Source organism: Drosophila obscura, unplaced genomic scaffold (genome assembly GCF_018151105.1).
Source record: "Drosophila obscura isolate BZ-5 IFL unplaced genomic scaffold, ASM1815110v1 contig_95, whole genome shotgun sequence".
Classification (NCBI taxonomy): Eukaryota; Metazoa; Arthropoda; class Insecta; order Diptera; family Drosophilidae; genus Drosophila; species Drosophila obscura.
In genome coordinates this window covers 96,093-117,862 of record NW_024542889.1, presented here as the reverse complement: position 1 = coordinate 117,862, position 21,770 = coordinate 96,093, and the positions used below count along the sequence as shown (strand labels likewise).

The 21,770-nt window shown below is 39.6% G+C and overlaps 1 protein-coding gene and 1 long non-coding RNA gene across 9 annotated transcripts; both read left to right on the top strand.

Moving 5' to 3' along the window:
* The first annotated feature begins 13,134 nt into the window (after positions 1 to 13,134).
* Positions 13,135 to 21,053, top strand: LOC121405413. Of its 7 annotated transcripts, none has more exons than XR_005968551.1 (3): positions 13,135 to 13,149; positions 13,218 to 13,562; positions 15,908 to 16,046. XR_005968551.1 is itself a non-coding variant. In XM_041596086.1 (3 exons), the coding sequence occupies exons 1-3, from the start codon at positions 15,007 to 15,009 to the stop codon at positions 21,027 to 21,029; spliced, it is 372 nt and encodes a 123-aa protein (XP_041452020.1). In that variant the 5' UTR covers positions 14,947 to 15,006; the 3' UTR covers positions 21,030 to 21,053. The 7 variants fall into 7 exon arrangements, 3 of the variants coding, with proteins under 3 accessions (XP_041452019.1, XP_041452020.1, XP_041452018.1); XM_041596086.1 differs by lacking the exons at positions 13,135 to 13,149; positions 13,218 to 13,562 and adding exons at positions 14,947 to 15,074; positions 20,987 to 21,053 and having other exon boundaries at positions 15,908 to 16,168; XR_005968549.1 differs by lacking the exons at positions 13,135 to 13,149; positions 13,218 to 13,562 and adding an exon at positions 14,387 to 14,875.
* LOC121405415 lies at positions 19,167 to 20,846 on the top strand. Of its 2 annotated transcripts, none has more exons than XR_005968555.1 (3): positions 19,167 to 19,367; positions 20,207 to 20,554; positions 20,625 to 20,846. It is a non-coding gene; the product is annotated as an uncharacterized LOC121405415 (long non-coding RNA). The 2 variants fall into 2 exon arrangements; XR_005968554.1 differs by having other exon boundaries at positions 19,167 to 19,377.
* Positions 21,054 to 21,770: the final 717 nt, after the last annotated feature.

The following is a 21,770-nucleotide window of genomic DNA, read 5'->3' as shown; positions in this document are numbered from 1 at the left end:
GATATGCTTAGCTGCCGCTTCATGCTCGGAATGGGGATCCGTTGCGTTGTGCCAACTTGTTCACTGAATGAGCAATGTCCGGACGAGTCATATCGTTCATGTTGTACTGTTCGAGCAATTCTCTAATGTACTTCCGTTGGCTGATTGAAATTGCTCCAGTACTGCCTTCACGTTTCACTTCAATACCTAGGAAGTAATGCATAGGCCCGATGTCAACTACGTCAAATTCTGCTGCGATCTTTGTTTTGATATCAGATAGATCGTCCAGGTCGTTGCACGCCAAAATAATGTCATCTACGTAAACAGCTAATAGACACATATTATTACCTGGTCTATAATAGAGGCATGGTTCATTGGCAGTCGGCACAAATCCAATGCGTCGCAGCGTTGCATCTAACATAGAGTTCCAAACTCTTCCTGACTGTTTAAGCCCATATATGCTCTTGTGAAGCCTCAAAACGTGATTTGGATAATCAACGCTGACGAAGCCTTTGGGTTGCCTCATAAAGACATCATCTTGCAATTCTCCGTTTAGATATGAGGTTGCAACATCCATTTGATGTAGGTGGAGGCCATGTTCGACTGCAAGTGCAATTATCAACCTGATAGTTGCATGGCGAACAACCGGTGCGAATGTCTCCTTGTAGTCGATCCCGTAGCGTTGGCTACAACCTTTTGCTACCAAACGTGATTTGAGTCTGTTCACGCTTCCATCCGGATTTGACTTGACAGCATAAACCCATCTGCATCCAATAGCCCTCATGTCGCTAGGCAATTCAGTAAGCGACCACGTGCCATTCTTGACGAGGGATTCGTACTCGTCCTTCATGGATGCTTTCCATAGCTCACCTTCAGTTGACCGTTCAGCTTCTTCGTAGTTTTGAGGAACTTGTACGTCTGCTGCTAGTATCGCATTGAGCATATGATACTCTTTCCTCGGTCTTCCTGGTTTGCCCGTACGTACGATGGATGGACGACCTGGTCCTCTCTTGGGTTCTGGAAATGCAAGAATTTCGTTATCGGACCTATTCTCCTCCTGAATCTCTGGTGCATTTTCTTATCGTATTCAGAGTCCTGGTTTTGTTGAACCTCAACTGATGCCATGTCATTAGAATCTGATGGCTCTAGTCTGTCCCCTTCAGGTTCTACAAAAATGACATCCCTACTCTCTATGAGTTTTCTGTTTTCTTTACTGACCAATCGATATGCTTTGGCCGTATCGGAGTATCCCACCATTACATACTCAAAACTTTTTTGTGCGAACTTTAATTTCTTAGTTTTATCTAAAGCAATTGCTACTGAGCCAAAAACTCTCAAGTGCGATACCACTGGCTTTCTACCTGTCCAGATTTCAAATGGTGTAACACCATTCAGGGAACTTGTTGCCACTCTATTTCGCAAATACGCGGCAGTTCGAATCGCTTCAGCCCAATAGCATTCACTCAACCCAGAATGCAACAGCATACTTCTTGCCATTTCAACCAATGTTCTGTTCGCCCTTTCTGCAACTCCGTTTTGTTGCGATGTATATGGCACTGTTAAGTTTCTCATTATTCCATTTTATTTCAGATACTTATCAATAAATGTTGCGAAATATCGATTTCCTCCTATCGATTGCTTTTGCATTGGACCGAATACGTCACTATGTATCACGTCTAGTACACCCTTTGACCTGTTTGAGCTCGACTGAAATGGTTGAACGCAAATCTTACTTTTTGCGCATGTTGCACATACCTTTTTTGGGTTGCAAATGCCCTTGAGACCTATTACCATCTCCTTACTAGCCATTTCCTTTAGTGCGTCAAAATGTACATGACCGAACCTGTTGTGCCATTTAAATGTATCTGTCTCAACATTTACAATGTTCATGCACTTTTCCTGATTGTCATTAACCATAAACAATCCATTTTCTAAATGTCTCAAACAAAACTTGTTTGCCATTGCTTAATGCTTTTGCGACTGATATAAAATTGTACTGTAAATCTAGTACCAAGATAACATTATCCATTGTAACCGCTCTATCACCGAACTTTACTTTTACAGTTCCATGCCCTTCAGGAATAAGTGATTTCCCGCCGGCTAAAAATACTTTTTGATTATCTTCCGTGAACGACACAAAGCGATCCTTGTCGCAACATAAATGCGCCGTTGCGCCACTGTTTATGCACCATGCATTTACCATCCGGTCATCAGACTTAGCAACATTTAAAATTGGTACATATTTTTCAGGTTCCACTTTGGTATCTTTGGTTACACAAAGCAATGTACCCCATTTTTCCCCACTTTTGTAGCTTACGCCCTTATTGTTTACTTCTTCCTGCTTTCTTTTGACACGACAATCTGTTTTAAAATGCCCTTCTTTTCCGCAATTAAAACACTTCTTGCCTTTCTTAAAGCTTTTCTTAAAGTTTTTGTTGTCATGGCTAACATGTAGTTCTGCGCTGCTTGTTATTTCCTTGTAAACGATATCTTCCTGCCTATTCGCTTCTTCAGAAATTTTAATTTTTAGCACACTTAAGCTCGGTAAATCATCCCGCGTCTCAATCGCAACAACAAAACTTTCATACGATTTTGGCAGACCATTTAGCAAAACAACAGATAAAAGCTTTTCATCAACCTTTATGCTGACCTCTGCTAAAGCCTCATGTACCACCTGGAATTTGTGCAAATATTCCTGTGCATTCATGTCTTCCGACATTTTCAGCGACAACAACTGTTTGATTAGCAGCACACATCTTGCTGGTCCGCTTGGTCTGTGAATTGCATTTAACTTTTGCCAGGCCTGCGAAGATGATACACAATTTTTAACATTGTTCAGTTGGGTCGATTTAACACAAAGTAATATTGACGCCAACGCCTTTTGATCTTTCAGCTCAAAAGCTGCGCGTTGCTCATTAGTTGCATTTTCACTCACTTACTACTATTTTACCACTTACTACTGGCCACAAATCATTTTGTATGAGAACAGTTCTCATCAAAACTTCCCATGTGCTATAATTGTTTTCGTCCAGTTTCTCAATATTGAAATTCATATTTCCACTCATTTTTTATTGTTTTTGTCCGACTGTGCAAATGCTTACGTACATATGTATAAATCTGTCGCTTGTTTCATGCACAAAGCAACTACGATGAAAATACTTTTGTCTCTTTGTTTTCTTTTTTTTCAGTTTCCTTTTCTACTTTGCTCGGTTGAATTTTGTTAGCTACACACACGCACGATTTTCTGTGCCTTGGTATACACACTTGAGTCTCCGTTCGCTTTTGTGTTTCTTGATCTGTTGGGACTTCTTTATTTTGGACTTTTAACCACGGCAACGGTCCGGCTCGCTGCAGAATTCTGATCAAAAAACAAGCTGCGAACGTCTGTTTAAATTTTTGTTCCACTTTTCTCTACCGTACACACACGCACACACCAATGAGTCTAAGTCGTTTTTTTTTTTTTCGACACTGCTTTTCACTAAGCACAAACAATGTTTTTTGTTTCTCACTGTTTTAGTTATCTGGGTGCCTGGACCCATAACCTGTTTCAGTTATTTATTGAGTAGGATAATAATGTGTACAGAAAAATGTAAGGAGACGTGCTCACGAGAAATATATAGGCACACGACACATAAAAATCTCGTATCGAAAGATCCTCGGAGCATCAGTGTACATGCGCAGTGTTGCTTTGAGATCGATAACTTATATATCGTGGCGGTCACTTTGAACACCCCTCCTCAACACAACGCATGCTTACAAAATTTAAACATACTTAATGCTACTTAAACTAGCATTCGAATACATGTCAAGGCAAATTATAAACATTCTTTTAAGCCAAAGGCGAATACAAATTTATGATGTTTAACTTTGGCTAAGTTCTTTGTAAGGACATCTGCTATCAGTTCATCGGTTGGTAGATACGCAATGTCGACTTCACCTCTCTTAAGAACCTCTCGAACATGATGAACCTTGACGTCGATGTGTTTTGTACGTGCATGAAACATAGGGTTTCGAGCCAGCTGCTGTGCTCCTATGTTGTCACCGTACATCTGAATAGCTGACTCTTTGGACATCAGCTTCAAGTCGATGAGTAGGTTTTGAAAGTATATCGCCTCCTTTGCTGCAGATGATAAGGCGATGTACTCAGCCTCCGTGGAACTAAGCGCGACTGTCGATTGCTTTCTAGCATATTTCCCAGTCGATAGTTTTGGCTAGATATCGAAGGATATGCTTAGCTGCCGCTTCATGCTCGGAATGGGGATCCGTTGCGTTGTGCCAACTTGTTCACTGAATGAGCAATGTCCGGACGAGTCATATCGTTCATGTTGTACTGTTCGAGCAATTCTCTAATGTACTTCCGTTGGCTGATTGAAATTGCTCCAGTACTGCCTTCACGTTTCACTTCAATACCTAGGAAGTAATGCATAGGCCCGATGTCAACTACGTCAAATTCTGCTGCGATCTTTGTTTTGATATCAGATAGATCGTCCAGGTCGTTGCACGCCAAAATAATGTCATCTACGTAAACAGCTAATAGACACATATTATTACCTGGTCTATAATAGAGGCATGGTTCATTGGCAGTCGGCACAAATCCAATGCGTCGCAGCGTTGCATCTAACATAGAGTTCCAAACTCTTCCTGACTGTTTAAGCCCATATATGCTCTTGTGAAGCCTCAAAACGTGATTTGGATAATCAACGCTGACGAAGCCTTTGGGTTGCCTCATAAAGACATCATCTTGCAATTCTCCGTTTAGATATGAGGTTGCAACATCCATTTGATGTAGGTGGAGGCCATGTTCGACTGCAAGTGCAATTATCAACCTGATAGTTGCATGGCGAACAACCGGTGCGAATGTCTCCTTGTAGTCGATCCCGTAGCGTTGGCTACAACCTTTTGCTACCAAACGTGATTTCAGTCTGTTCACGCTTCCATCCGGATTTGACTTGACAGCGTAAACCCATCTGCATCCAATAGCCCTCATGTCGCTAGGCAATTCAGTAAGCGACCACGTGCCATTCTTGACGAGGGATTCGTACTCGTCCTTCATGGATGCTTTCCATAGCTCACCTTCAGTTACCCGTTCAGCTTCTTCGTAGTTTTGAGGAACTTGTACGTCTGCTGCTAGTATCGCATTGAGCATATGATATTCTTTCCTCGGTCTTCCTGGTTTGCCCGTACGTACGATGGATGGACGACCTGGTCCTCTCTTGGGTTCTGGAAATGCAAGAATTTTGTTATCGGACCTATTCTCCTCCTGAATCTCTGGTGCATTTTCTGGATCTGTAGAAGACTCGTTTTCTATATCGTATTCAGAGTCCTGGTTTTGTTGAACCTCAACTGATGCCATGTCATTAGAATCTGATGGCTCTAGTCTGTCCCCTTCAGGTTCTACAAAAATGACATCCCTACTCTCTATGAGTTTTCTGTTTTCTTTACTGACCAATCGATATGCTTTGGCCGTATCGGAGTATCCCACCATTACATACTCAAAACCTTTTTGTGCGAACTTTGATTTCTTAGTTTTATCTAAAGCAATAGCTACTGAGCCAAAAACTCTCAAGTGCGATACCACTGGCTTTCTACCTGTCCAGATTTCAAATGGTGTAACACCATTCAGGGAACTTGTTGCCACTCTATTTCGCAAATACGCGGCAGTTCGAATCGCTTCAGCCCAATAGCATTCACTCAACCCAGAATGCAACAGCATACTTCTTGCCATTTCAACCAATGTTCTGTTCGCCCTTTCTGCAACTCCGTTTTGTTGCGATGTATATGGCACTGTTAAGTTTCTCATTATTCCATTTTCTTTCAGATACTTATCAATAAATGTTGCGAAATATCGATTTCCTCCTATCGATTGCTTTTGCGTTGGACCGAATACGTCACTATGTATCACGTCTAGTACACCCTTTGACCTGTTTGAGCTCGACTGAAATGGTTGAACGCAAATCTTACTTTTTGCGCATGTTGCACATACCTTTTTTGGGTTGCAAATGCCCTGTTTATTTATTTATTTATTTATTTACTTATTTCCTAGTGCGACAAGAAAGTTTCTTATAAATTAATGCACTAGTCACAAAACATGAAACGTTAAAGGAAATTAATTCTTTGTTTGGGTGTTAGTCGATATGATTAACCTACTTAGCCTATTTATATTTTTATGTTCATTTTTTGATTTTTTATTTATTTAATTTATAGTTTTATTATATTTATTTTACTATTACTGTTTTTATTATTTTTACTTATATTACTATTAATAGTTTTTTAAGTATAAATTTAATTTTTCCCTATATTGCGATGCACTACTAATTTTCTTTAGGTTTTGTGGTAGCTGATTCCACAGACGAATAGCATGTATAAAAAATTGCCGCTCGGAACAGCCAAGCTTGTAACGAATATTAATAATATTGTTGGTTCTTGCAGACACACCAAAACGCAGCTTTTCATATAAATAGCTCGGTTCTCCTGTATAAACGATTTTATGCAACATTATTAAAGTTCTGTAGTCTTTCCAAGTTTCAAACTTTATCTGATTGATGCTGTCAGCCAAACTGGATATGTGTTCACCCCTCTTAACATTGAAGACATATCTAGCTACATTATTGTATGCCACTTTTAGTCTGTGCTGAGATGCCCTATCACAATTTCCAAAAATTTCAATACCATAACACAGCGTGGGTATAAGATATGTTTTGGCTATTAAGAGTCTGAGTTGTTTTGGCAAAAATTGCTGAGTCAAGGAAAGTTGTCTTATTATACCATACGTTTTACCGGCTGCCTTGGTTACTTGGTCACTCCAGGACAATGTCTTGTTTATGGTGATTCCAAGATTAACAGCCTGATCCACATATTCAATTAGCGTGTTATTTATTGATAATTTAGGCAGATTTTCCGTGCTCAGCAACCTTTTATATATAATAATACATTTAGATTTGACAGGGTTTAGCGACAATCCATTACAGTTGGCCCATTTACTAACGTTCGACAGTTCAACATTACACAACAATACACACTCATTTATTCTGCTTAACGGACAACTAACATACATTTGGACATCATCGGCATACATATGAACTTTACACTTGGATAACGAACCAGGGAGATCATTAACATATAGGGTGAAGAGGAGTGGACCAAGGATTGAACCTTGGGGTACTCAGCGTCTCACAGGTAGAAATGTTGATATTTCACTGTCAGTTTTCACAGCTTGGCTTCTTCCATGCAGATAGGACGATATTAGTTTTACTGCAGTATTAGTAAAATTAAAGAATTTGTTTAACTTAGTACATAGGATATTGTGGTCTACCGTGTCAAAAGCTTTACTAAAGTCCAAGAGTGTCAGAAATGTAACCTTACTATCGTCAAGTTCCTCTCTAATGTTTTCTGTGACATCTAAAATGGCAGTAGTACAGCTTCGGAATTTACGGAAGCCGGATTGTTTATTGCACAATAACGAATGTTGTACTAGGTAATTATTGATTTGTTGTGCCATGAGATTTTCGAGTACCTTTGATAGGTAGGGCAGGATAGATATTGGCCTGTAGTCATTTTTTGCCTTTGGTATTGGAATTACTTTGGCTAATTTCCACTGATCTGGGAAACTTGATGTTGTAAGCGCTGTGTTGCATATATAAGTTACATGATTGATTACCCTAGGCAAAATCATTTTAATAAATTTGGGATGCTGATTATCCATACCAACAGCCTTTGACTTAATTTTAAGGGCGGAACTCAGGACATCACAGGGAGTTACGCACATAAAACTAAAGCTATTATCACAGTCAGTATTTATTACGGCGTCAATGTAAGGGTTAGTCATGTTTTCAGGTACGGTCGATTGCACAAATTTTCTGTTCAGTTCGTTGGCATCAGCAGTAATTTTAGGGGAAGCTTTCAGGTTTCCTATGCCAAGTTTTTTAAGCTCACCCCATCTTTGCTTAGTTGATATGGCGTTGTTGAATTTTTCAGCGTAATGGTGACTTTTTTCAGTTGCGATCATTTTATTTACTGTCCGTCTTAAAATTTTAAACTGCTGGTAATGCTCAGGAGTCTTGTATCTCTTCCACTTAGAATATGCAATATTACGTTCCTTATTTTACAAGCAATACCTCGATTGAACCAAGGTTTTTGGCTAGCTTTAAGAGTTTTCCTTTTTAAAGGTACATGCCTATCATACAGTGCGTCAATGTACGCGGACAATTGTCTTAGTTGAGAGTTTACGTCCGTTAGTGAGTATATTGCATTCCAATTATATAAGTCAATTTCAGTACAAAGTAGCCTAATATTAATGTTCTTAAAGTCCCTTAAATAAATGATTTGGTCAGTCAGATGTGGGTTAAATTCATACGTCAGGTAAATTAAATCATGCTTAGAAAATACTGGTACGTCAATTTGGTCATATAATAGAATTTTATTAATATCACTAACGAAAAAAACATCTAGTAGCGTATTAATAGTATTAGAAAAGTGTGTTGGCATGGACGAATTAACAAGGTTTAAACCCAAAGACGACATTGCATCGGCAAGGTGTCGTTCAGTTAGCATATTGCTGTTAAGGTCTCCAGTTATGACTGTGTCTTCGTAACTTAAAGATAGAGTCGTAATTGTGTCAATTGCGTCTGAATAGTCAGTAGAACGATTAGGTCTATAAAGACAGCCAATAAGAATATTTGGTGAACTCCCTCTACCAGTCACTTCAAGAAACAAGTACTCTATTGCGCTTCCACTGGGTTGTTTACTTACTACTTTGGTTTTTAGTGTGTTGTTTGTGTATATTGCAACCCCACCTGCATGACCTTCTCGATCAGATCGATATAAATCATAGCCGTCACAAGTGATCAAGACATCGTCTAGTTGAGAGACAAACCACGTTTCAGAGACACATATTACATCTACGTTGGACTTCACAAACAAATACCTGAACTCTTCAATTTTTTGGCAAAGACTTTGTGCATTTATATGGCATATTTGTAAGCCGATTTTCTGCTTAGCAAGAACCTTGATAATTGTGTTGCTATTCTCTGTGGATCTTCTTATATTAGTGTGCATATTTTCCCTATCAGTAGCACACGCAATTTACAAATTAGGTATAAATATATAAACAAAACATTTAATGCGAAACATATAGTACTTACAGAACTAACACTGAACTTGACAGGTAAGAGAGCAGAGGAGAGCATCGGTTTAGCGAAAGCTATCATCATTTTTATGAGTATTTGCCTGCTCTTCTCTATTCTCTTCACTGTGCCTAGTATTAGCATTAATTAAGGGAGGTTGGACGCGTAATGCATGGAGCTCTTTCAAATTAAATATCATCATTACCTCCGCTCCCGCAGATTGAGTTACATGCACTACTGCACGACGTGTGAAAACCGAAGAGAGACACTTGAGCTTTTTTAAGCGCATTGCCTCTTTAAAGATTTCATACGTCTCTCTTGAGAGCTGCTCGTTAATGTTGAGAGTTTATACCCAAAAGCTGCAGGGTTAGCGGTTGTTTAAGCTCCCGCCGATAATTGCCAACTGCCCTTGAGACCTATTACCATCTCCTTACTAGCCATTTCCTTTAGTGCGTCAAAATATACATGACCGAACCTGTTGTGCCATTTAAATGTATCTGTCTCAACATTTACAATGTTCATGCACTTTTCCTGATTGTCATTAACCATAAACAATCCATTTTCTAAATGTCTCAAACAAAACTTGTTTGCCATTGCTTAATGCTTTTGCGACTGATATAAAATTGTACTGTAAATCTGGTACCAAGATAACATTATCCATTGTAACCGCTCTATCACCGAACTTTACTTTTACAGTTCCATGCCCTTCAGGAATAAGTGATTTCCCGCCGGCTAAAAATACTTTTTGATTATCTTCCGTGAACGACACAAAGCGATCCTTGTCGCAACATAAATGCGCCGTTGCGCCACTGTCTATGCACCATGCATTTACCATCCGGTCATCAGACTTAGCAACATTTAAAATTGGTACATATTTTTCAGGTTCCACTTTGGTATCTTTGGTTACACAAAGCAATGTACCCCATTTTTCCCCACTTTTGTAGCTTACGCCCTTATTGTTTACTTCTTCCTGCTTTCTTTTGACACGACAATCTGTTTTAAAATGCCCTTCTTTTCCGCAATTAAAACACTTCTTGCCTTTCTTAAAGCTTTTCTTAAAGTTTTTGTTGTCATGGCTAACATGTAGTTCTGCGCTGCTTGTTATTTCCTTGTAAACGATATCTTCCTGCCTATTCGCTTCTTCAGAAATTTTAATTTTTAGCACACTTAAGCTCGGTAAATCATCCCGCGTCTCAATCGCAACAACAAAACTCTGCTAAAGCCTCATGTACCACCTGGAATTTGTGCAAATATTCCTGTGCATTCATGTCTTCCGACATTTTCAGCGACAACAACTGTTTGATTAGCAGCACACATCTTGCTGGTCCGCTTGGTCTGTGAATTGCATTTAACTTTTGCCAGGCCTGCGAAGATGATACACAATTTTTAACATTGTTCAGTTGGGTCGATTTAACACAAAGTAATATTGACGCCAACGCCTTTTGATCTTTCAGCTCAAAAGCTGCGCGTTGCTCATTAGTTGCATTTTCACTCAGCTCTATTTTACCACTTACTACTGACCACAAATCATTTTGTATGAGAACACTTCTCATCAAAACTTCCCATGTGCTATAATTGTTTTCGTCCAGTTTCTCAATATTGAAATTCATATTTCCACTCATTTTTTATTGTTTTTGTCCGACTGTGCAAATGCTTACGTACATATGTATAAATCTGTCGCTTGTTTCATGCACAAAGCAACTACGATGAAAATACTTTTGTCTCTTTCTTTTCTTTTTTTTCAGTTTCCTTTTCTCCTTTGCTCGGTTGAATTTTGTTAGCTACACACACGCACGATTTTCTGTGCCTTGGTATACACACTTGAGTCTCCGTTCGCTTTTGTGTTTCTTGATCTGTTGGGACTTCTTTATTTTGGACTTTTAACCACGGCAACGGTCCGGCTCGCTGCAGAATTCTGATCAAAAAACAAGCTGCGAACGTCTGTTTAAATTTTTGTTCCACTTTTCTCTACCGTACACACACGCACACACCAATGAGTCTAAGTCGTTTTTATACCCGTACTCAAAAAAGAGTTAAGGGGTATATTAGATTTGTGGTAAAAGTGGATGTGTGTAACGCAGAGAAGGAAACGTTTCCGACCCCATAAAGTATATATATTCTTGATCAGCATCAATAGCCGAGTCGATAGAGCCATGTCTGTCTGTCCGTCTGTCCGTCTTGTTTGACGCCTGGATCTCAGAGACTATAAGAGCTAGGGCAACCAAATTTGGTTTCCAGACTCATGTGATATCACACTGCTACAAGTGTATTTCAAAATTTCGTCCCGTCCCCTTCCGCCCACACAAAGGACGAAAATCTGTGGCAGGCACAGTTTTAAAGATACGATAAAACTAAAAACGCAGTATCGTAGAGAATGCCCATATCTACCAGATTGCCGAATCTGAATTAGATCGGATCATAATTATAGCCAGAATGAAGAAATTCATTTTCAGTTGCTTCCCCTCCCCCTCCCGTTCCAGATACCACAACTCATTTTCCTTCTCGCTCGCACACTCTGCCGCGTTCAGTGCGCGAGCAACCCCTAGCGGAGGAGATGTAGAATCTAAATGGTACATGTACAATCTACATGTTAGATGTAGAATAGACATTGTAGATGAGATGTAGATAACAAATGTAGCAAAAAAATGTAAAATGTAAAATTTTTTTTTTAATTCTAAAATTCTAAAAAATCATGCTCAAAAATGTATATACTATCTGAGTACGGGTATAAGTAGAGTCGAGTCCCCAGAAACGACTCACACGTTCCTTCTCGTTTTTTTTTCGACACTGCTTTTCACTAAGCACAAACAATGTTTTTTGTTTCTCACTGTTTTAGTTATCTGGGTGCCTGGACCCATAACCTGTTTCAGTTATTTATTGAGTAGGATAATAATGTGTACAGAAAAATGTAAGGAGACGTGCTCACGAGAAATATATAGGCACACGACACATAAAAATCTCGTATCGAAAGATCCTCGAAGCATCAGTGTACATGCGCAGTGTTGCTTTGAGATCGATAACTTATATATCGTGGCGGTCACTTTGAACACTCCTCCTCAACACAACGCATGCTTACAAAATTTAAACATACTTAATGCTACTTAAACTAGCATTCGAATACATGTCAAGGCAAATTATAAACTTTCTTTTAAGCCAAAGGCGAATACAAATTTATGATGTTTAACTTTGGCTAAGTTCTTTGTAAGGACATCTGCTATCAGTTCATCGGTTGGTAGATACGCAATGTCGACTTCACCTCTCTTAAGAACCTCTCGAACATGATGAACCTTGACGTCGATGTGTTTTGTACGTGCATGAAACATAGGGTTTCGAGCCAGCTGCTGTGCTCCTATGTTGTCACCGTACATCTGAATAGCTGACTCTTTGGACATCAGCTTCAAGTCGATGAGTAGGTTTTGAAAGTATATCGCCTCCTTTGCTGCAGATGATAAGGCGATGTACTCAGCCTCCGTGGAACTAAGCGCGACTGTCGATTGCTTTCTTGACTCCCAAGAAATCGCTCCTCCTGCCAAGGTGCGTACATAGCCAGTGAATGACTTGCGGTTTGTCATATCACTTGCCCAATCTGCATCGACAAAACACTCAATTGCCTTGCCTTGTTTTGTGTAGCATATTTCCCAGTCGATAGTTTTGGCTAGATATCGAAGGATACGCTTAGCTGCCACTAATTGATTTCTCCTCCTGCTCGAAGCCACCACTGTGGACGTCCACCACTTTCCTGTCCCTAACTTCTTTCCAGAGCGTAGTACCATGCCCGGGATGAAGCCAACACTTGGCTGTAGCTCCAATTCAGAACTTTCTTCTTGTTTCTTCAGCAGGTCTATCATCAGCTCACGTCTGATCCGCAAGTTGTTGATTATTATTCTGAACTCCTCCTGCTGCTCCTTGCTATGCCACGAGTAGGCAGAGGGTGTAGTTCATTTCATTTCTGATTCCCTACCCCACTAATTTACTTACAATGATGAGGCTGGCTTTGCAAAAAAGCCAACTATATAGAGTAGCAGCGATGGGCGCGAGGTAGCATCGGGTGGGTTAGGGTTAGGGTTGGGGTTAGACATTTTAAATTTAAAGAATTTGTTTTAATATTTATTTTAGGTTTTTGGGTAAACTGACAATATTGCCTAGTCTGGATGTCTGGAATACAACACACATATTCTGGCTTCTTGGGAGTCACATAAATTGAAGAATTATATGTGATCACATTTGCTTTTGTATTCAAAAGTCAAACCCAGGTCCCCTTAGAAACAAACAAAAATTTATTATTGCTATAGAGAGCAAACAAGTAACAACTAAAAACAAAAAATATCACACTCGTCAAAAAATTCAAATTCTAAATTTAAAAAATGTTTGTAAAAGTTTTATTTTATATCCATTCATATAGAATGGAAACACTAAAATTCATACGTCTATTGCGATATTGAATTCCGAGCCACGAGCAGAGTAAGTAACCTAATGGCCAAGTGTGTGGTGTGGGGGGGGACTCACTAATTGATTTCTCCTCCTGCTCGAAGGCACCACTGTGGACGTTCACCACTTTCCTGTCCCTTACTTCTTTCCAGAGCGTAGTACCATGCCCGGGATGAAGCCAACACTTGGCTGTAGCTCCAATTCAGAACTTTCTTCTTGTTTCTTCAGCAGGTCTATCATCAGCTCACGTCTGATCCGCAAGTTGATTATTATTCTGCTTCCTACTGAACTCCTCCTGCTGCTCCTTGCTATGCCAATACAGACGTGCCCGCGCCACCACGACAACTTCAACACGAACTTGAACAAGGCAGGTGTGAGATTGAGGCATAAGACGCAAGATGCAAAAACTGGCCACATCATTTCAAAGGTGAGAAAATATCGTGGAACATCTGACTCGGGGTTTTCGCTACCCGATTGCTTGCATGTGAGGCTCGGGGTTTTCTGGAATGCAGCATACAGCACACAGATGTAGCCAAGGATATACAGTCGAAATTCGCTCAATTCGCTTCTCTCACCTGTCTGTGTACAGCTCCACGTCGAAGTACTGAGTGCGTCTGTATTTCTCGATGGCATTAAAATAGCAATTCACACACCAGTTGCGTGACTTCGTCCGAACGTGGATGGAAATTACAATTGGCAAGCTTCTTGCGAGTGCCCATTTTTTGTTGAAACAATAGTTAGATACTTAAAATTTGTAAAACGATAGAAATTTTGTTTTACGCTAATACTAAAAATACAAAAATATAAAAACTAGCGTACAGCTCCAAAGTCAGTGCTAGAAGCCCAAGGAACCCAAAGGAACAAAGCGTTCACGCGATAAGACATATTTGTTCCAAACATTTGTGGTTTTATGTACACATGAATTTTAATTCAAGTGGAAATTGTAATGCAGAATGACAACAAAAGAAAATGTAACGAGAAATTTAAGTTCCATGGCGTTTTTTTCAGTATATATAAGTATATAGGTATGTAAGTATTTGCATGGGCTGGCCACACTGATCGCTAAATAGAAGGAAACGCGCTGTTGAAGAATTATATTTGATCACATTTGCTTTTGTATTCAAAAGTCAAACCCAGGTCCCCTTAGAAACTAACAAAAATTTATTATTGCTATAGAGAGCAAACAAGTAACAACTAAAAACAAAAAATATCACACTCGTCAAAAAATTGGAAATTCTAAATTTAAAAAATTTTTGTAAAAGTTTTATTTTATATCCATTCATATAGAATGGAAACACCAAAATTCTCACGTCTATTGCGATATTGAATTGCGAGCCACGAGCAGAGTAAGTAACCTAATGGCCAAGTGTGTGGTGTGGGGGGGGGACTCACTAATTGATTTCTCCTCCTGCTCGAAGCCACCACTGTGGACGTCCACCACTTTCCTGTCCCTAACTTCTTTCCAGAGCGTAGTACCATGCCCGGGATGAAGCCAACACTTGGCTGTAGCTCCAATTCAGAACTTTCTTCTTGTTTCTTCAGCAGGTCTATCATCAGCTCACGTCTGATCCGCAAGTTGTTGATTATTATTCTGAACTCCTCCTGCTGCTCCTTGCTATGCCACGAGTAGGCAGAGGGTGTAGTTCATTTCATTTCCGATTCCCTACCCCACTAATTTACTTACAATGATGAGGCTGGCTTTGCAAAAAAGCCAACTATATAGAGTAGCAGCGATGGGCGCGAGGTAGCATCGGGTGGGTTAGGGTTAGGTTTGGGGTTAGACATTTTAAATTTAACGAATTTGTTTTAATATTTATTTTAGGTTTTTGGGTAAACTGACAATATTGCCTAGTCTGGATGTCGGGAATACAACACACAAATTCTGGCTTCTTGGCTTCTTCACATAAATTAAAGAATTATATTTGATCACATTTGCCTTTGTATTCAAAAGTCAAACCCAGGTCCCCTTAGAAACAAATAAAAATTTATTATTGCTATAGAGAGCAAACAAGTAACAACTAAAAAAAAAAAATATCACATTCGTCAAAAAATTCGAAATCTAAATTTAAAAAATTTTTGTAAAAGTTTTTGTAAAAGTTTTATTTTATATTCATTCATATAGAATGGAAACACTAAAATTCACACGTCTATTGCGATATTGAATTGCGAGCCACGAGCAGAGTGAGTAACCTAATTGCCAAGTGTGTGGTGTGGGGGGGAATCACTAATTGATTTCTCCTCTTGCTCGAAGGCACCACTGTGGACGACCACCACTTTCATGTCCCCAACTTGTTTCCCGAGCGTAGTACCATGCCCGGGATGAAGCCAAGACTTGGCTGTAGCTCCAATTCAAAACTTTCTTCTTGTTTCTTCAGCAGTTCTATCATCAGCTCACGTCTGATCCGCAAGTTGTTGATTATTATCCTGCTTCCTACTGAACTCCTCCTGCTGCTCCTTGCTATGCCAATACAGACGTGCCCGCGCCACCACGACAACTTCAACACGAACTTGAACAAGGCAGGTGTGAGAGTGAGGCATAAGACGCAAGATGAAAAAACTGGCCACATCATTTCAAGGGTGAGAAAATATCGTGGAACATCTGACGAGGGGTTTTCGCTACCCGATTGCTTGCATGTGAGGCGCGGGGTTTTCTGGAATGCAGCATACAGCACACAGATGTAGCCAATGATATACAGTCGGAATTCGCTCAGTTCGCTTCTCTCACCTGTCTGTGTACAGCTCCACGTCGAAATACTGAGAGTGTCTGTATTTCTCGATTGCATTAAAATAGCAATTTCCACACCAGGAGGTGAAGCCCAAGGAACCCAAAGGAACAAAGCATTCACGCGATAAGACATATTTGTTCCAAACATTTGTTGTTTTATGTACACGTTCGAATTTTGATTCAAGTGGAAATTGTAATGCAGAATGACAACAAAAGAAAATGTAACGCGAAATTTAGGTTCCATGGCGTTTTTTTCAGTATATATAAGTATATAGGTATGTAAGTAAAACGAGAAGGAACGTGTGAGTCGCTTCTGGGGACGCGACTCTACTTATACCCGTACTCAGTCAGTATATACATTTTTGAGCATGATTTTTTAGAATTTTAGAATTAAAAAAAAAATTTTACATTTTACATTTTTTTGCTACATTTGTTATCTACATCTCATCTACAATGTCTATTCTACATCTGACATGTAGTTTTCACAAGTACTTTAGATTTATATCTCCTCCCCTTTGCTCGCGCACTGAACGCGGCAGAGTGTGCGAGCGAGAAGGAAAATGAATTGCGTTGTCGTTAGCGGGAGGGGGAGGGGAAGCAACTGAAAATTAATTTCTTCATTCCGGCTATAATTATGATCCGATCTGATTCAGATTCGGCAATCTGGTAGATATGGGCATTCTCTACGATACTGCGTTTTTAGTTTTATCGTATCTTTAAAACTGTGCCTGCCACAGATTTTCGTCCTTTGTGTGAGCGGAAGGGGGCGGGGCGAAATTTTGAAAGGGAACGTGAACGTGAATATGATCCACATGAACTAATCCAATCAGTTCAAACGAATGTACCCCTTCTATCCTTCCACAGCGAAGGGAAGTCTATGATACACTGATTAATGCAATTGATGATGGAAATGGCGGCTTATTTTTTTTGGATGCCCCCGTGGAACTGGGAAGACATTCCTCATGTCATTGATTTTGGCCACTGTACGTGCTAGATCCGAAATTGCGGTAGCAATTGCTTCTTCTGGAATAGCGGCCACATTTAGACGGATGCCGTACGGCTCACTCAGCGTTAAAATTGCCATTAAACCTTCAAACTACTGAACAACCGACATGTAACATTTCGAAACACTCCGCAATGGCCAAAGTTTTAGTAGCATAAAAAATCATCATATGGGACGAATGCACAATGGCGCACAAACGCGCATTGGAAGCACTAGACCGATCATTAAAAGATCTGCGAAATGACTCGAGATGTTTTGGAGGTGCAATGATTTTATTATCTGGCGATTTCCGACAAACACTACCAGTCATTCCAAGATCTACCGCTGCCGACGAAATAACCGCTTGCCTCAAAGCATCAAATCTGTGGCGATATGTAAAGAAACTTCAACTGTCTGTAAATATGAGAGTTGCATTGTTGAACGATCTATCTGCTGATGATTTCTCGAAGCAATTGCTGACTATCGGTAATGGCCGTGTTCCTGTTGACAAATCGAGCGGTTTGATTTCATTTCCTCCAAATTTTTGCAATTTCGTATCATCAAAAGACGAGCTTATCAACAAAGTATTCCCGGATATCATTGCTAACCACAAAAATACTAAATGGTTAAGTGAGCGAGCAATTTTGGCCGCTAAAAATAAAGATGTAGATGACCTCAATATTGTAAAATCAAATCGCAGGTACTCTGTATTCATTCAAATCTATCGACTGTGTAACAAACGAAGAAGAAGCCACTAATTATCCAACTGAATTTTTAAACTCCTTGGATGTGCCTGGTTTACCACCGCACAATTTAAAACTTAAAGTTGGCTCGGTAATCATCATGCTTAGAAATTTAAACCAACCAAAACTGTGTAATGGATCGCGTTTGGTGATAAGAAAACTGATGATACTTAAAGGAAAATTTAAGGATGAGGAAGTTCTTATTCCAAGGATTCCGATGATCCCAACGGATATGCCCTTTGAGTTTAAACGAATTCAATTCCCGATTCGTCTTGCCTTCGCCATGACGATCAACAAATCACAGGGCCAATCCTTGACTATTTGCGGCCTCAATCTAGAAAATGAATGTTTTTCTCATGGTCAATTGTACGTGGCATGCTCACGTGTCGGCAAACCATCCGCTTTATTTGTTCTTGCGCCTGACCAAAAAACAAAGAATATCGTTCCACAAAGTGCTTGAATGAAAATAAAGCCTAAATTAGTTCAGCTAAAAAGTAACACGACATTCATTGACTATTAGGCGGTACGAAGTTTGCCGTGTCAGCTATTTCGTGGAAATATCAAATAATTGGAAAGATTGAATTATCTCTAAATATCCTGTGCAAGCATCAAACTCTGTGCAAGAGAACAGCGCAATGACTCGAGATGTTTTGGTGGTGCAATGATTTTATTATTTGGCGATTTCCGACAAACACTACCAGTCATTCCAAGATCTACTGCTGCCGACGAAATAAACGCTTGCCTCAAAGCATCAAATCTGTGGCGAAATGTAAAGAAACTTCAACTGTCTGTAAATATGAGAGTTGCATTGTTGAACGATCTATCTGCTGATGATTTATGGAAATTTCTAGAAAAATAAGTCACACAAAAATTTGAATGTTTGCATTTAGTTTATGAAATATGTTACCAAAATAAAGGAATATGTAGCCAGAAATGGTTAAGGGAGACTTTTTTTTTGCCACTTTTTGCCACTCTTTGGCATTTGCCATAAATACCTGTCACACCTTTTTGCTTTCTGATCTTCTGAGTATTGTTTAATAAAGGATTTCATCTGTACTTGCCAGAGTTTAATGCATTTGAATACGAGTATTGTCTTTGGTGTGAGACCTCGGAAAGGGCTGACATTTTGCCAAGAATTATTTTTTTTTTCGACTTTTCCCGAGCTTTTAAAGTTTTTGTCGCGCTAGGATGGAAAATACAATAAACAAAAAATTGCTCAAGACATCCTTTTCAATCTGTTTAAGCAGTTGCTCCATGGAGCCACCTACGAGTAGGCAGAGGGTGTAGTTCATTTCATTTCCGATTCCCTACCCCACTAATTTACTTACAATGATGAGGCTGGCTTTGCAAAAAAGCCAACTATATAGAGTAGCAGCGATGGGCGCGAGGTAGCATCGGGTGGGTTAGGGTTAGGGTTGGGGTTAGACATTTTAAATTTAACGAATTTGTTATACCCGTACTCAAAAAAGAGTTAAGGGGTATATTAGATTTGTGGTAAAAGTGGATGTGTGTAACGCAGAGAAGGAAAATTTTCCGACCCCATAAAGTATATATATTCTTGATCAGCATCAATAGCCGAGTCGATAGAGCCATGTCTGTCTGTCCGTCTGTCCGTCTTGTTTGACGCCTGGATCTCAGAGACTATAAAAGCTAGAGGAACCAAATTTTGTTTCCAGACTCATGTGATATCACACTGCTACAAGTGTATTTCAAAATTTCGCCCCGCCCCCTTCCGCCCACACAAAGGACGAAAATCTGTGGCAGGCACAGTTTTAAAGATAAGATAAAACCAAAAACGCAGTATCGTAGAGAATGACCATATCTACCAGATTGCCGAATCTGAATCAGATCGGATCATAATTATAGCCAGAATGAAGAAATTAATTTTCAGTTGCTTCCCCTGCCCCATCCAGCCAACGACAACTCAATTCATTTTCCTTCACGCTCGCACACTCTGCCGCGTTCAGTGCGCGAGCAACCCCTAGCGGAGGAGATGTAGAATCGAAATGGAACATGTACAATCTACATGTTAGATGTAGAATATACATAGTATATGTAGATGTAGATAGCAGATGTAGCAAAAAAATGTAAAATGTAAATTTTTTTTTTTTCTAAAATTCAAAAAATCATGCTCAAAAATGTATATACTGACTGAGTACGGGTATAAGTAGAGTCGCGTCCCCAGAAGCGACTCACACGTTCCTTCTCGTTTTAATATTTATTTTAGGTTTTTGGGTAAACTGACAATATTGCCTAGTCTGGATGTTTGGAATACAACACACAAATTCTGGCTTCTTGGCTTCTTCACATAAATTAAAGAATTATATTTGATCACATTTGCCTTTGTATTCAAAAGTCAAACCCAGGTCCTCTTAGAAACAAATAAAAATTTATTATTGCTATAGAGAGCAAACAAGTAACAACTAAAAACAAAAAATATCACATTCGTCAAAAAATTCGACATTCTAAATTAAAAAATTTTTTGTAAAAGTTTTATTTTATATTCATTCATATAGAATGGAAACACTAAAATTCACACGTCTATTGCGATATTGAATTGCGAGCCACGAGCAGAGTGAGTAACCTAATTGCCAAGTGTGTGGTGTGGGGGGGAATCACTAATTGATTTCTCCTCTTGCTCGAAGGCACCACTGTGGACGACCACCACTTTCCTGTCCCCAACTTGTTTCCCGAGCGTAGTACCATGCCCGGGATGAAGCCAACACTTGGCTGTAGCTCCAATTCAAAACTTTCTTCTTGTTTCTTCAGCAGTTCTATCATCAGCTCACGTCTGATCCGCAAGTTGTTGATTATTATCCTGCTTCCTACTGAACTCCTCCTGCTGCTCCTTGCTATGCCAATACAGACGTGCCCGCGCCACCACCACAACTTCAACACGAACTTGAACAAGGCAGGTGTGAGAGTGAGGCATAAGACGCAAGATGAAAAAACTGGCCACATCATTTCAAGGGTGAGAAAATATCGTGGAACATCTGACGCATGTGAGGCGCGGGGTTTTCTGGAATGCAGCATACAGCACACAGATGTAGCCAAGGATATACAGTCGGAATTCGCTCAATTCGCTTCTCTCACCTGTCTGTGTACAGTCTTGTCGAAGTACTGAGTGCGGCTCGATGGCATTAAAATAGCAATTCACACACCAGTTGCGTGACTTCGTCCGAACGTGGATGGAAATGCCTGTAAGCTTCTTGCGAGTGCCCATTTTTTGTTGAAACAATAGTTAGATACTTAAAATTTGTAAAACGATAGAAATTTTGTTTTACGCTAATACTAAAAATACAAAAATATAAAAACTAGCGTACAGCTCCAAAGTCAGTGCTAGAAGCCCAAGGAACCCAAAGGAACAAAGCGTTCACGCGATAAGACATATTTGTTCCAAACATTTGTGGTTTTATGTACACAAGAATTTTAATTCAAGTGGAAATTGTAATGCAGAATAACAACAAAAGAAAATGTAACGAGAAATTTAAGTTCCATGGCGTTTTTTTCAGTATATATAAGTATATAGGTATGTAAGTATTTGCATGGGCTGGCCACACTGATCGCTAAATAGAAGGAAACGCGCTGTTGAAGAATTATATTTGATCACATTTGCTTTTGTATTCAAAAGTCAAACCCAGGTCCCCTTAGAAACTAACAAAAATTTATTATTTTTTTTTTTTTTTTTTTTGTGATTTCAACGCCTATTGGCGTTAGTGGTTGGTCTGTTGTAGCAGCGACCAGAAACGATGTATCGATATGTGCGAGACACTATCGATTATACTGCAACT